At 38.2% G+C, this 16087-nt stretch overlaps 1 protein-coding gene across 1 annotated transcript; it reads right to left on the bottom strand.

The window, feature by feature from the left end:
- Positions 1 to 551: 551 nt before the first annotated feature.
- On the bottom strand, positions 552 to 10027 carry LOC139721803 (cytochrome P450 2J4-like). The gene is made up of 7 exons (XM_071633130.1): positions 9861 to 10027; positions 7100 to 7296; positions 5188 to 5444; positions 4382 to 4619; positions 3053 to 3279; positions 2009 to 2237; positions 552 to 736 (listed from the first exon to the last, which is right to left on the bottom strand). Exons 1-7 carry the CDS (start codon positions 10025 to 10027, stop codon positions 552 to 554), a joined length of 1500 nt encoding a protein of 499 aa, XP_071489231.1.
- Positions 10028 to 16087: the final 6060 nt, after the last annotated feature.

Genomic DNA, 16087 nt, shown 5'->3' with positions numbered 1-16087 from the left:
ATAGTGGGGTTCATTGTACCTATACAGATCGCGAGACTTGGATCACGATCGTTTTAGCTACCCCGCTATATTTCGTATGTGTGAATGCGGCTATAGGGAAATTTGCTGCTTTCAGAGTGCGTGTAACGGGGGCGAGCTGCGCTGGAGGTATGGGCTCTCTGTGTGTTTTCTTGAATGTATGGAATCATGGTAATTATTCAATAGTATACGTAACTATGTCTCTCGTTGCCAAAACAAAAAAAAGATAAAGAAATGAGTGCCAGCTGGCAAAGCTCTAACGGTTTACCTCAAAAGGGGTAGGTTATCTAGATTTCAAAGAAGTATGAAATTCTAAATGCCTACTTACAGTAAAAAGTAATAAACAGATGTTTTTATCATGCGAATAATGTCATTTCTCTGAAATGAATATTTGTAAATTGATTGGAATACTAAAGGTAAAAATGTGAAAGTATGGTTGCCATTCAATGATATTCTGACTACATCGTGGAAATGCTCGTGGTATCAATAGGTAATGTAAATGTGGCCTATTGACTACTCAGAGGTAGTCATGTTTAGGACTTCCGCTGTACTGCGCATGTCTGAAAGGGATGCGTGTTCCGCGTTGTACCCACAATGCCATCGAAACACAGAGGTGGAGCGTCGTCTGGTTTCTTGAAACTGTAGCGGTGAAGGAGACTGGTGAAGAACAGAAAGAGCTCCATTCGGGCTAGTTGCTCACCCAGGCATACCCGACGACCTGGAAGTGAAAGATGACGTAATACCCACTTTAGAAAGAGCTATGTTGGCCAGTTTCCGGCATGTGTCTCTGTAATAGCTTCTTGTGCACACAGCTTGCGTCTGATTGGCTGAGGGCAAATTTGTCGGACAAAACGCTTCAAGAAAAATGATAATGCCCGTGTAGTTGCATTCTAGCCTTTTGACAAGGCCCCTTTGCTGTATAATAATGATGATAATGATAATAATAATTATAATAATGATAATAATAGTAATTATGATAATAATGATAATGATAATGATAATAATAATAATAATAATAACAATAATTATAATTATATGGGCTATAACTTGTATAGCGCACAGGTCCACCTTTCGGTGTTCATGGCGCTTCAAAAAACAAACAAGCAAACACACGAATTATACATGATCAAACTTTCTATATAACAAAGAAGAAATGGCAAACAACGAACGAAGACATACCAGATAAAGAATATTATATTGTTCCGAACATTACAGACTGCAATAATCCTCACAGTGAGAGGAACAGATACATTTTAAGTTTGGATTTTAATGTTTCTGTAGATGGCAGTTGCCTTAACTAATAGGTAAGTGATTCCAAAAATGGTCCCATAACGGAGAAAGCACGACTCTACCCATCCACGTTTTATCTATTTTTACTCTGGGTGTTTGGAGTAACAATGCATCTGATGAAGAATGTAGACTTCGTGTCGGATTGTACTTTTGAATAGAGTTACTTAGGTATAGGGGGGGGGGGGAAAGAATGAACTGAATGATGTACTAATAACAGAATTTTGAAAATATTTTTTTTCTACAGATAACCAATGTAAAGAACAGAGAATAGGTGATATGGAATTAAAGTAATTAGGAAAAGTTAATATAAGTTTATATTATGTGCGAATAAAGCGTACGTACCCAGTCGAACGTGACGTCCTCATTTTGCTCACTATAAAAAAAAAAAAAAACAAAACGGAGCGACAGGGCGTTGCCAAAAGGCTATTGATAGTAGGGCCTAAAAATACGTGCAGAGGCTTTTCGACATTGTTTGGATCACTGCATGTGAGTGCTGACAATGGCAATGGGGTGTTTTGTTCACGGAAGTTTGTGTGTGTATGTGTGTGTGTGTGCGTGTGTGATAATTAATGAAAAATCAAGAAAATCGATCAATTGATAAAGATTAATTTTGATGAACTTACAAAAAGTTTATTTTTATATTTCGCTTGTTAATAATTTCATATATAAAAGCTAAATAATAAAAACACAAATAACTCACCAGCACTGAAGATGATCAGTTCGTCACGCTTGAGCAGCTCGCCGTCTTTCCCGAGGAACCTTTCGGGCCTGAACTCGTTGGGGGCGTCCCAGTGACTTTCGTCATTCACGACCTTGAAAAGGTTGCCAAGGATTATGGCGCCTTTTGGGATGTGGTATCCCTTGACCGACGTACTCTCGGCCGCGACGTGTGGCAAGGTGAGTGGCGCCACATTGCCACGTCGCATGCACTGTGATGAAGGATGGAAGACAGACATGCATGGTGTTGTTAACACAGAAAGTAACCAATCAGAAGCACTGAAATGAGCCACGTGTTTGCTATTCATTCTCTTACTAACTATGTATACGGGGATGCAAAAAGTGTGCAACGAAAATGAAGTCTAACAGCACGGCGTATCTAGGTCCTATGGCACATTGCATGAAAGGCATTATGTGCAACTGCACGCTCACTAAACCCCACAATGCATACTTTAGTATTGCAATCATTGATTTCTGTAAACAATTTTCAGTTCGTGTAGTCTGTGTGATGAGTCGAGTGTTTAGCTGAAAAGAACATCTTGGCTTTTTAGCATGTTCTACATGTAGCTGATCGACTGATATATTTACCCATAAAGGTAGGGCCGACTGAAATGCCGTTAATTTTCGATGTTATAAAACAAATAATGCAGTTTCCTGTTCGCAATGTTAGTGGAGATGCAGCTCACACACTATTTGATGAAAACCGGTTTTGGAATGGCTGAGAAATCCAAAAACAAAGTAAAACAAAGCGATTGTAATGACAGATGGGTTTCACCTGTATTAGGAATGCTCTGTTTGATATATCAGCCACTTCAAAACCAACTTTAAAAAAAAAAATAAAGGCCAAATTCCTCTTGGAACTACACGCTCTTTCATATTTCATAGAGGTTTTTCATTGTCCTACCCCCCCCCAAAAAAAAAAAAAACATTAGAAATTTGAAGTTTTGTCTGAACCCAAACTATACCTTTCCTTTAAACACGTAATTATGTAGTGAAGGGAAACATTAAACGCGTATAATAGTCTTACTTCCAGCACCACGGCGTTGGTGTAAGGCAGATTTTTACGATCATCGAGCCGGGGGAATCGATCCCTTCCAACCACCTGATCGAGTTCCTTCTGAACACGTGACTGTACATCTAGGTGCGTCATCATGTACATGATAGCCCACTTGAGGGACGTGGACGTAGTTTCGGTTCCAGCGATGAACAGGTCGACGATACTGTAGGTCAAATTGTCGTCATCAAAGGATGTTCCTTTCCCCCTGATGAATATGAAACATACAAAAACGAATTTCATTCTCTTATTTTCAATTTCCTCATTAAACTTCCTCTGGCATTAATACTGAAAAATGCAACAGTAAATTTTGTTAAAAGATTAAACAAAAGTAATACTTCCAAAAACAACGTCAACGTCTCGAAGAAATATATGAATAAATAGAACAAATTGTCAGAATCTTATCAGGTCTGACTCTCTCCCTGTTTTTCCGAAAAAAATTTAAATATGGGTTGTTTCTTTTTTCAATTTTAATTCATATTCACACATTGTTTCAACTAAATACCACAAGGAAACCGCAGAAAGGCGGATACAACGTTATCCGTATTTCAAGAAATCCTTAGGGTTCATCCATGTCAGCCTTTACAACTGAATTCGGATTGATAAAGAGTTTTGAAGAGACTAAACGTTTTGTTTCTTTTTGTTTCTTTTTTTGTTTCGTTTGTCTGTTTGCTTGCCTTATTGTGGCTATCATTACCTCCGCCAAGGAAGGAGGTTATGTTTTCATTGGCGTTGGTTTGTTCTGTTTGTCTGAGTGAAAAATAACTCAAAAGTTGTGAAAGGATTTGGATGAAACTTACATTAGGAATGATTGAGAATGACACGAGGAATAGACGATTGAATTTTGGTAGTGATCTGGGAGTTTTATGGATTTTATGGAGGATTGTCGATATTTTGGCAGGTATATAGGGTCAATGAACTTGGGAGTTCAATCTGCGCATCATTATTAATGTAATTATTATTATTATTATTATTACCATTATCATCATTATTATCATTGTTATCATTATCATTATTATTATTATTATCATTATTATCATCATCATCATCATTTGGATATTTGCAAACGCGCACTAAAGTGCATGCTCTGCTCCGGAGAGGCGTCGCGCGGCTGGAAGCTGATGACGTAAACAAAAGGCTTCTATTATTGTAAAAGTGGGCTATATTCAGCGTGCATATGAATGGAAATCAATGATCTAGTGGAATGACTGAGCTGCTTGGCGGAGGTCTGCGCTCTCAGATTGCTTCTCTAGTTTGTCATGGATTTCTCCATTGCAGTTCATTCTGACTTGTCATGGCCACTCACTTCGAATTCCTTCATACGCTTCAGGTAGATGTCGATGAAATCTCTCGGGTTGTCCCAATCGATGTCCTTTCGGTGAGTTTCGACTATTCGCTTGATGAAGCCGACAACACTCTGAATGTTTTCTTTCATCTTTCGGAAGCGTCCGGGAAACTTCGAGATGCCCGGAATGGGAAGGTAGAATATCAAGCCACCCGCACTCGTCATTTCGAGGTTGGAAGTTATGAGTCTCAGCATCTGCAAAGGACCAGAAATTTAAGACACTAATGAGAACTATATAAAGAAGCAGACAAAATATTTCGTAACAGGGCCGGCAGTCCCGGGAGGCGGGGTGGGAGGGGGAGGGGGGGGGGGGAGACATAAACATACAACTTAGTACTACAGAAGTGACAAACATCATAGACATCCATACTTAAGTTGGGCTCGAACCAACGACCTTAAGATTGCTATGCATGCGTCATCACATTACAGAAATTCAACCAGTGATGGTTCTAATCCTTATATATCGAGCAGCCCGCCAATTTGCGTAATCATTTTAATCATTGAATTCTTGCGTGGAGTTGTTCTTATTTCAACTAATTGACAATGTCTGATTGACATAGTACGTCAGCCATGTCAGTGAAGGATTTTGAGAAAACAGTTGCGATGAAAACAAGTGGGTGCACACCTTCCGTTATTTCTTTTAGTGTGTTAAATAATAAAATGAAAATGGATGGCGCGCACGCGTCTCCCCCCCCCCCCCCCCCACTCCATTGCGGAATTTCTGCATCCGCCCCTGTGCAAGAAGTATTGATTTAAAACCTACCTCAACGAACTCTTCGTCGTCGTAGCTGTACTGCGTGCCAAACACCACGGAACAGATGATATTGAAGACGGCTGCAGAGAGGAGGTCATTGGGGTCGAAGGGTTGACCTCCTTTCTTCTCGAAAGCGTCGACGAGCTGGCCGACTTCGCGGGCGACTGTGTCCTCGTAGTTCTTCTTGCCGACTCCGAGACTACGGAACACGGTATGGACGAACTGTCGCTGTTCTTTCCATACTTCACCATTCGACAGGGTAACTCCTGTTGGACGTGTACACACAAACTCGTGTAATGTCTGTCTCGTACTATCAAGATATACATCTATTCTGTCGTGCAAACAAAATGTTACCATGAAGAGGGTAAATGGGTAAAGCACCAGTTTCTTATATTCCTAAGGAAGTCCGTCAACAGAAAGAGAGAGAGAAAAAAAAAACACCTTTACAGTCTACCTCAGTTGCTACATAGCAAGGACCCTTTCAGCTGCTATAATTACACATATCCATTATTTTGTTATTATATTTTACGCTTTCAGCAGCTTTTTATCAACCTTTTATTATCTTCAATTAACAGGAATGGACTTTATTGTTGCGTAAAACCCTTCATACATGTCACATAATAAGTATACATAATTTGTATCTGTTCAATACATATGTCTGGGTTAAACAGCTTTATATGTGTTATTATGTCAATAAAAACGTGCAACTCCCATTGTGTCACCTAAAAATAAGCAGGCGACACAAGGGAAGACCGCTTTTGTAACAAACATATCGAAGAGAAATACGAAGTATTATCTGAATGTACTTTTGCAGTTTGATACAGAAATGTGCTCCACTGCCATTTTGAAGAGTTTCATCGTAAGATGAGTTATACGCCATTTTTAAGCATTGACAAGTTTATCATCCCATAAGGCAATATAAAAACCTTTTCAATGAGACCACACTAAGTGTAGCATCATAAGAAATGTTTTTGAAGTTATAACTAAAAAAATCCTATATGTTCTTTTTTTTAAGGGGGAGGGTTCTCCGCAACTTTCAAAGTTCATTATCTCACGACACAGAAAACTTGGAGGGAAAGAGCGTAAGGTATTTATAGCAATTAAGATAGACGTATCTTAACAAAGAATCTGCGGTAGACTTAGACACTGATAATAATTCTCACGTGACAAAATAAAGTAGTAGTAGTAGTAGTACAGTAGTATAGTATTAGTATTAGTATTAGTATTAGTAGTAGTAGTAGTAGTAGTAATGATAATAATAATGGTAATAATGATAATAATGATAATAATGATAATAATCATCATTATTATTATTATTATTATAATAAATCAATGTCTCATTCATCCAAGGAAGTCTCTTCATATTTGCACTACTTTACAAGGGCACCCTGCCGTTATCATTACCCTAGTGTTGCCAGGTACCCATTTACAGAGACTCCAACTCTCCCGTTTTCGACGGGAGATCTCCCGCCGAAAACCCATTTTTGCAAAATCTCCCGTTCTCCCGTTTGAGATTTGATTTCTCCCGCCCTGGCTCTGTGTCTCCCGTTCGAAAGGATTTCTTACTTATTGCTATTGTATGTTGCCAAAAATAAGCCTTATATAGCACCAGAGAGCATCTAGAACCTTGGGAACTTCGCGCTTCGCACACATCAACTTGGAGTCTCCCGTTTGCTAGGGGTTTCAGACGGGAGAATCTCCAGATCAGAAGGTGCTTTGGGTTGGAGTCTCTGCATTTATACAACTGGGTCGAGAGGGACATGGTGGGTAAAAACATCTTGTCCAAGGTCGTAAGCACTGGGCGGGACTCGAACTCGGGTCTTCGAGTCTGGGGTCTTATGCCACACACCTCCACTGTAGATGCATGTGCGACAGAATCTGATATTCTTGCAACTCGGAAGGTTACAGGTTCGATACTCACCGTTGTTAGCAAACCCAGTTATCTCCTCATACAATCGGCTGTGCGGACGATCGTTGAGTTTTGGATTCTGAAACGTCTCGCGGATAATGGACAGGGAATTGACCATCACCATGGTAACCGGTCCGACGGTGAAAGAGTAGATCTCCCCATATTGTTTTGCCCAGGAAGTGAATAGCTCGAGAGGGCTCAATTTGCTCCTAGTTAAACAAAATTTAACAAAATATATCATTAGAATGTAGACTTTATACATAATACGTTTATGTTCTCAGGCATACAAGATATGCATGAACACATCTGTATAATGCGCATGTCTGTATCATTGCATTTATCACTATTACAGATGTAAGAGATCACCTCGTAACTTGTCATTTCAAACCAATATGAAGAGGCAGAATGAGTATCAACATACTGAGGATTTATTCCCCACCCTAGAAAATAAACAAAAAAACCACAACAATATTACAATCTAAAAATATATTCTTTGGACAGTCTTAAGATTTTGTTTAATATTCATTACTTTATCATCTTAAGTCATGTTCGACGTTTAGAATTCTCGCTTGAAATATTGTGTCTCCTGTTCAAAGGATGGTATAGTATTGTTTGAGGTGAGGATTGGGCTTTTCACTTTTTGTGAGATACCAAGAAGCCACTTATGAAATAGTACAGAGCATAATCATTCTAAGAGGAATTTCAAAGTTTATTTGATGAAAATCGGTTTTGAAGTGCCTGAGACATCCAAAAACAAAGTAAGACAAAGCAATCATAGTAAAAGGTGGGTCCCATCTTTTATTAGGATTGCTCTGTTTTGAATATCTCAGCCATTTCAAGACCAATTTTCATCAAATACCGGTAAATGCTGAATTTCTCTTGGAATAACATGCTCTTTCGCATTTCATAGGAGGTTTCTCATTACCTCACCCAAAAATATAAGAAACCTGAAGTTAGCTCTTAACCGACACTATACGATCCCGCGGTTACGTCTAAAATGTAGGAAATATCACTTTCCAATCAGTCTTACAATAACAACAACAACAACAACAACAACCCCAAAAAATAGATAAGCGAGAGCTCCATTTCCTGAAAGTTTTCGCGGTCATTCTATCCCTGTGCTTTAAAATGACAGCTTAAAGAAATGGCATAGTATTTGGTATTGGTTGGGATGAAGATTGAGCTTTCCCATTATTGCGAGATACTAAAAACAACTTGTTACAGAGCATACAATTCTTAGAAAAACCGAGCATTTTATTTGATGAAAATCAGGTTCGAGAGGGCTGAGATATCCAAAAACAAATTAAAACAAAGCGATCCCAACAAAGAAGGGTCCCACCTTTTATTTATTTAGGATATTTTTTTTTTTTGGATATCCCCGCCATTTCAAAAACAATTTTCATAAAATACACTTTGAATCCCTCGTAGGATGCGTTTATCAACTCCTTTTCTCGGCAGAAACAGGTTTTCCAAACAGCTTTCAAGGCATTTTTACGAGTTGATAAACGCAAAGCTGTTTTGAAAGCCCTTTCGGAAAGCCTTTTCGAAAGGGTGCGTTTATCAACTCTCCTTTTCTTGGCAGAAACAGGTTTTCCAAACAGCTTTCAAGGAATTTTCACGAGTTGATAAACGCAAAGCTGTTTTGAAAGCCCTTTTGGAAAGCCTTTTCGAAAGCCGTAAATTTGTGGCTTTCCAAACATGTTTCTTAAACAGGGTTTCAGAAACCTGTTTGTAGAAGCCTTTTGAAGTTGATAAACGCAAAGCTGTTTTCAAACGTCTTTGTAGTATTGTACTGCAGTTACGAACAATGCACGCCTTATATGACCTCTTCTCCTCGGGTCGAATTGCGCAATGCAGCTGCGCAGTGACAGGCCAGTTATCGTGTTCGCGAAGAGTTGATAAACTCAACTATTTTGGAAGCCGTTTCTAAAGGGCCTTGGAAACGGCTTTCGAAAGGGCTTTCAAAACAGCTTTGCGTTTATCAACTCGTAAAAATTCCTTGAAAACTGTCTTGAACAATTGAAAGGGCTTTTTAAAGCCGTTTAAACAGGGGAAAGTTGATAAACGCAGCCAAAGTCTCATGCCGCCACTCAGAAATATTTGAAGTATGTGCTAAACTGGAGCTGCCTCACAGACAGGAAGACAATTGATTCATGTGGCATTGCATCATGACTCGTCACTCTCAAAGGAAAATATGTCTTTATTATGGTAATTGCTTTTCGCTGTCCCTTCTTAGAAAACAAGCGGCACATTAATAGTACAGGGCTTTGGAAAGGGCTTTGGAAAGGGCTTTGGAAAGCCGTTTAAACAGGGGAAAGTTGATAAACGCAGCCTTAGATTTACATTCTCTGTCATATTTTATGAGAGATATGCCATAACCTCACAAAAAAAAAAGTTGGAAACCTGAAGGCACATCTCATCATGAATTATACCATCCCTTTAACAATGTTTCATTTTCCGAAAAAAACAAAATCCGAAAGAATCTGGGAGCGGCAAACAATATTATTATATCCAGCTTCCCAAGCGGAAACCTCTCCTCAGTTGTTGTCAGTCAACGCCCCCCCCCCCCTCCCCCACTGCCCCCCCCCCATACACACACACACACACACACACACACACACACACACACACAACACTTTCAAATGCCCTCATGTTGTTTGCACTAATAAACAATAGATAGCGAAGTGAACTGAGAGTCGAGAGTTTATCGATGGTGCCGAACAAGTAATATTGTAACATTTTGCTAAATTATAACCCGGCGCTGAGTTGTTACCTCATTATCGTAAAAAGGACACCAAAGAACGGCACCCCGCTAGGCCCGGGTGGAAGATTCCGTGGTCGACTCAGATATCGCCTCACGCACCAGGCGACGAGCAGGGAGATGATACCGAAGATGATCACCTGTCTTCTAGCTCCGGATTCTGTCTGCGACGAGTCCATGGCCTAGCCAGCTGTTGCAGTCTGCTTTGTATAGGATGTTATTTACTTGCTTTCCTCTTTCTGGTTGTAACAATGACAACAAAGCGATGGAATCATACCGTAAGTTCAACATTGAACACAAGCATTACAGTTTTTGTGGAGAGTACTCGTGACTGGAGGTCCTACATCATGAACACTAAACACTTTAATGGATAGGTCTGCTGCCTTCCAAACTCTTTTTTTTATTGTATCATTAACTTGTCAATGATATTATGCAAAAAAAAAATAAACAGTGCTCAATCGATTGCATCATTCGCCCTTTCATCACACTCGAATTGCAAAATAATATATATTGTCATCTCACGAAACAATGTGTAATATAACCAATAGGCCATCGGACGAAGTGAAAGCATCAGTCACATGATAACACTGACGTGTGCCGGATGGCGTTTTTTTTTTTTTAAGACGGCACAGATTGGGGCATGGCGCGTGTTAAACCTATGGGAAAAACGTTGGGTTAGGGTTTTTGGTTATGGTTATGGTTATGGTTATGGTTAGGGTTAGGGTTGGGGTTAGGGTTAGGGTTAGGGTTAGGGTTTGATGGTTAGGGTTAGGATTAGGATTAGGGTTAGGTTTAGGGATAGGGTCCCCGATAGATTTTTAGTTTCCCCAATCTGCGCCGTCTAAAAAAAAACACGCTGCCGGATGTCATACAGTCACGTGACAGTAATTCATTCTGCTACGTGTGAGGTAACGAAATGAAAAGTGATCTGCGTTAAACGTGGTTCATGAAGATTTACCAAGGCGGTGAGATCCACCTTCCAGTCCCCTCCTTGGATTCATACTCTGAGCTGACACACCTGTCCAAAACAGGTAACCCCCCCCCCCCTCCAACGCCCCTTAGCAAAATAGATAAGTAAATGAATATATAAATGAAATAATGGAACACCAAACACTCTACCATCCATTTACCTTTCAGAATCAACCCTTCATTTACCATTTATCATTCATGTTCCATATTTACCCTGCATTTACCGTTCACCCTTCAGTTATTACCATTCACCATTTAGAACTACTACTTAAACTAATTTCAATAATTGGATCAACTAATTTGCATTCACCTTTCACCTTTCATTTAACATTAACCATCAGAACAACCATTCGGACTAATTCAAATAATGGGAACACCTAAGTTGCACACCACTGACCATTCACAAAAGTACAATTCAACTTACCATTGGATTACCCTCCCGCATACCACTCAGGATACCACTGGTTTACCCTTCAGTATACCACTTAAATTTCCATTGGTCTTACCTTCATTATACCACTGGAGATACAATGCAACATTCACATTTTGCGTATCACTCACCCGTCACTATTCACATGCCATTTACTTACCATTTGTTTACCATTCATGTTTACCATTATTTTGTTTAGCATCCATGAAGGGTTTACCAATGGTATACCATTGGCTTACCACTCACCATCTATGACGTATCTCATTCTTGTATATAGAAGAATAATTGAATCTTTGCACATCGTTATCAACGATAATCTAAACACTCTTATTATTTTGATATGAAAATACAAAGTACTGATTTTTAAAAGTTTGTAATGGAAAATAATGTAAATACAAACTCTATAATGTTGAGACTTTATTTCACTGAGATATTCTTGTCTCGCAGTTGGATAGATTGAATTGCACAAAGGGTTCCATTTTAAAAGACAATAATTCCAAAACAAGTTTTCATACCAATGAATATATTTATGTATTATATTGAAAAAATAGAAATAACCAATAAGGAACAAAACAAATCACTAAAATCTAGAGTTCTGTTTTTAGAGTGTATTGTCATTATCTGATACTAATCTAATAGATAATAAATCAGTGGTTTAAAGAACCAACAGAATAGCATTATGACACTATTTAATTATCGTTTTTTTACCATCCCCTCCCCTCCCACCCCCCCCCCCCAAAAAAAATGTTTTTGTAACCAAATCATGGCATGGACTTTTATTTTTTTTTTGAATGAATTCGATTTTAAATGATGTTGACATGCAATGATATTTGTGAATATACCCTGCCAATATCTATCACGTCGCCTTCACTTCTTAAATTCTTAGCATGATATACATAAGACTGTTATAGTGAAATACCTTTCACCATTATTAATTACCACTGGCCACTAAAAAAAAAACCTATTTATACTATTCAAACTTCTTTCACCATCGACAATTATACCACTGACCACAGAAAACCTACCATTGAAATATTTTTCACCATTGGCAGTTGCACCTGTCCACTGGAAAGCTACCATTCAAATACCCTTCACCATTGACAGTTACCACTGACCACTAGAAACCTACCAATGAAATAGCTTTCACCATTGACATTTACCACAGACCCCGGGAGGCCTACCATTCAAATACCCTTCACCATAATTAACGGTGCGCCCTTTCGCTACCATCAATTACCATTTATGATTTTTAAAAGAGTCGGACTAGCCCCTAAAATGTCACTGACATCGTGTGCAGACACGCTGGTCGCAGCAATTGCAAGATCTCGATCTCCTTTAGTTATCGAAAAACATATACGACCTTTAATCTTTACATTATGTTGTCCCTGCAAGTATATTCATATACACATAAAGTAATTGCTCAGAAGCTAAAGGTGGGGCCATATACCTCCCTGTAGAAATATGGTGCAGTTGCACTATTATAGCAGAGCGCACGCGTAATCGAACTCCAATGTATTCGTTGATTCAAGCGAATTGTCTCATTATGTGGGTCTTATACCCTGAAATGACTTCTACGTACAATTGTCAAACTTCCTGTAGTCGGTCTTTCTCTTATGCAATATCTTAAAGCAATGAGGTGCGAGACCTCAAACTAAATAATCGTCTATCCTGCCCAGACTTACCCAAAAGGCGTGCACCAATCCTCAAACACCTGTGCCTCCAAAACTAGTGAATGCTTAATGAATCGGTCTACGTGATGAAATGTAATGAGCAGTTGATACAAACCTCACGGCTTTTATGCACGCTAATCTTAAAGGACAAGTTCACCTTCATAATATGTAAATATGTATATATACATAATGTACATGTATATAAAATTTACATATAATTGATATACAGATATATATGCGTGTGTGTGTGTGTGTGTGTGTGTGTTTGAATGCGACAATAAAAATAAAGCACATCAATGAAAGTGGAGGAAAATCGGACAATCCCTTCAAAAGTTATGGATTTTCAAAGTTTCTGCGTTGCAGTCGCTGCCGTATGAAAAGCATTCCGCAGCTTGTGATGCCAAATGTGTAGAACGATTTAAAGAAAATATAAAGAAAAGTCAGCATATCATCCCATTTATTTGTCGCATTATCCAGTAACAGTACGCGACACGTATTAAAGTCTTGACGGTCGACGTCTCAAACGTTGAACTTTTCACCGTAAGGGACTAAAAAAAAAGGGGGGGGGGAGTCGGAGAGGGAGAAGAATAATGGTATGTGGCTGCAAAATGTTCATTATTCCGTCACGACTGGCATAGTAGTCAAAATCATTGATAATAGAGCAGGCCCATTATCATACAGCGATACACGACACAACATACTCTTTTGAACTTTCGACCTTTGGACAGGGAGATAGAAATAGCAGCGCCAAGTGCACAATGTCAAAATGTTATACAAAATAATACAAGCAATCAGCATGTACATCGTAGTACCACATCTGACTGCAATTACAACCATCTGTATGTGAAACATAATCAACTTCAGGAATGACGAGGTACACGGTTTTCTTGCTGTTGTTGTTGTTGTTGTTGTTGTTGTTGTTGTCGTTGTCGTTGTTGTTTTACAGTATATTTGGTTCTAAAATATCAGACCATCTTCGTATTTGTGCTGTCACGAAAACTGTAGCTATTCTACCTCATGCATTACCGGCAAACTATATTTTGTATATCGAATGCGCAGAGAAGAAAGTATAATAAGCTTTATTCTATACTAGATTTCGAGAAGCAATGGTTTGATGTTTATGAAAATTTCATTCATTACTGTTTGTATTATCATTATAAAAACATCAACAATGCAGATAAAATGGTTAATACTTATTTGGTAAACATTCATTAAGGTTCAATGTATTGTGACTTTCTGCATCAAAACTACAATGATCATTTACTCAAACTCTTCCTGAATTTTCTGTGAATTCATCATTTTTACGGCAGTATGGATAAGACACTTGATATCATAGATCATGATGCCCTGATTCAAACACTACGTCATTATGGGGTACATGGCAATGCTTTCTTGTGGTTCGTAGGTTATTCGAACAATATGTTATGTACTTTATGTTCTCTGTCGTCTGCAAAGTCACAGCGACTGAATATGAATTAATGTGGTGTCCCAAAGGGTGCCATGCTGGGACCGTTCAGAAATGACATTGTTTATTCGGCCCCATTATTACATTTCACTTTTTATTTCGCAGATGTAACAGATGTAACAGAAACACTGAATTATTGAAAATAATTCCTTGGTTTGAATATATTAGGTTATCACTGAATATTTCCTAAACTGTTCATACGTATTTTTGTTCTCCACGGTCTCAACCTGATGAATGTAATATTTCTTATATAAACGGAAATTGGTAATTGAACGAAGGTCTACTCAATTAAGAGTATTTTAAATAAAAAATAAGAAATTATCTTGTCGTGATCATAGATTAAAAGGGAATATGACAACTGTTATATTCAGACAGATTAGCAAAGTGATATTAATTATAATATTACTCACCGTGGATAAACATCATCTATATTAGTCAACTGGGCTGTTTCCACTCTCAAGCGTAAGCTCATAGGATACAGCCTTATTCTGCAATTGTCCCCCTTAGATTGTATCTTTAAATTATTTTTCGTTATTATCAATGTACCGTTTAATTTGCATGAAATAATTCTCAATAATATTTTGTATTCATGAAGTCTGATAATTCTTTCTAAAAATATCATATGATTTGTACAAAAACAAAATGTTCTTGTATATCACGTTTGATATGAAATTGTAGAATATCAAAATCAAAATCAGATCAAATCACTACATTATGCTTTATAATGCACTTATTCTGTTCTAACATGTGTGACTTATGTACTGTAATAATAATTATTTGATTATCTCTAATGTATTTACAAATTAATTATCAATATCGCAAACATCTGTATTCATTTACAAACAAATGTAACCTATAACGAGAATCATCGTCTGCAGTCCATTCAAAATATGTCTTCAGTTGTATGTACAAACATTCAGTCATACACCCTATAAAGGACATTCAACAGATTACCACTTATATGATACCAAATCCCTTACAATAAAAACAGGTCTATGAGGTGTCACGGACCAGGTAGATACGAGGAATGCCTATACCCGAGTACTTAAGAACACGACTATCACTGTTTCCTCTTTAAAGTCAGCACAAACAGACGATGAGCTGCTTAGTAGGTCTATGTTTTGACCTAATACATTTTTTATTAAATAGGGCATTTTGATATAATGTTGTTTAGGTTCTGGTTTGACTTTGATTAGCATTATTGCATTGATATATTGAAGACTTTATAGACTCACATGTCAAACATCTGATGCAAATATACGCATCCCACACACAGAAAAAACCAACAAATCTTTTGTGAGAGGCAATTAAACCTAAGCTATAAAGGTCGATTTGTTTTTATTCCGACATGTTTTGTTTATTTCTCCTTTTCGTATTTGAATATGCTTTGTTTAATCTTGATATTAAACTAGGTATAAGCTTTACCAGGGAGGTGAGAGGTCACCTCCATGGTTTTACTTTTTGTTTTTGTTTAAATTAAGAAGGAGACTAAAAATGCAAACCAACGCACGAAGGAGCAAGGATATCTTGACAAGCAATGTCTTCTTGAGTCTCTCTCTCACCCCCCCCCCCCCCTCCCACCCTTTCCTTCTCCCTCTCCCAGCTTTTCTCAATGTTTGGTCGTCTCGATTCTTTTCAGGGTTAGTGATTTGACTTTGGCCGTCAGCTATTGTAATGATAAGGTACACGCATTGTGACGGAATTC

Source organism: Diadema antillarum, unplaced genomic scaffold (genome assembly GCF_040938485.1).
Source record: "Diadema antillarum isolate AM-2024a unplaced genomic scaffold, OU_Dant_1.0 scf00000014, whole genome shotgun sequence".
NCBI lineage: Eukaryota > Metazoa > Echinodermata > Echinoidea > Diadematoida > Diadematidae > Diadema > Diadema antillarum.
The sequence above is the reverse complement of the archived record's forward strand: the minus strand, read 5'-3'. Positions and strand labels throughout refer to the sequence as shown.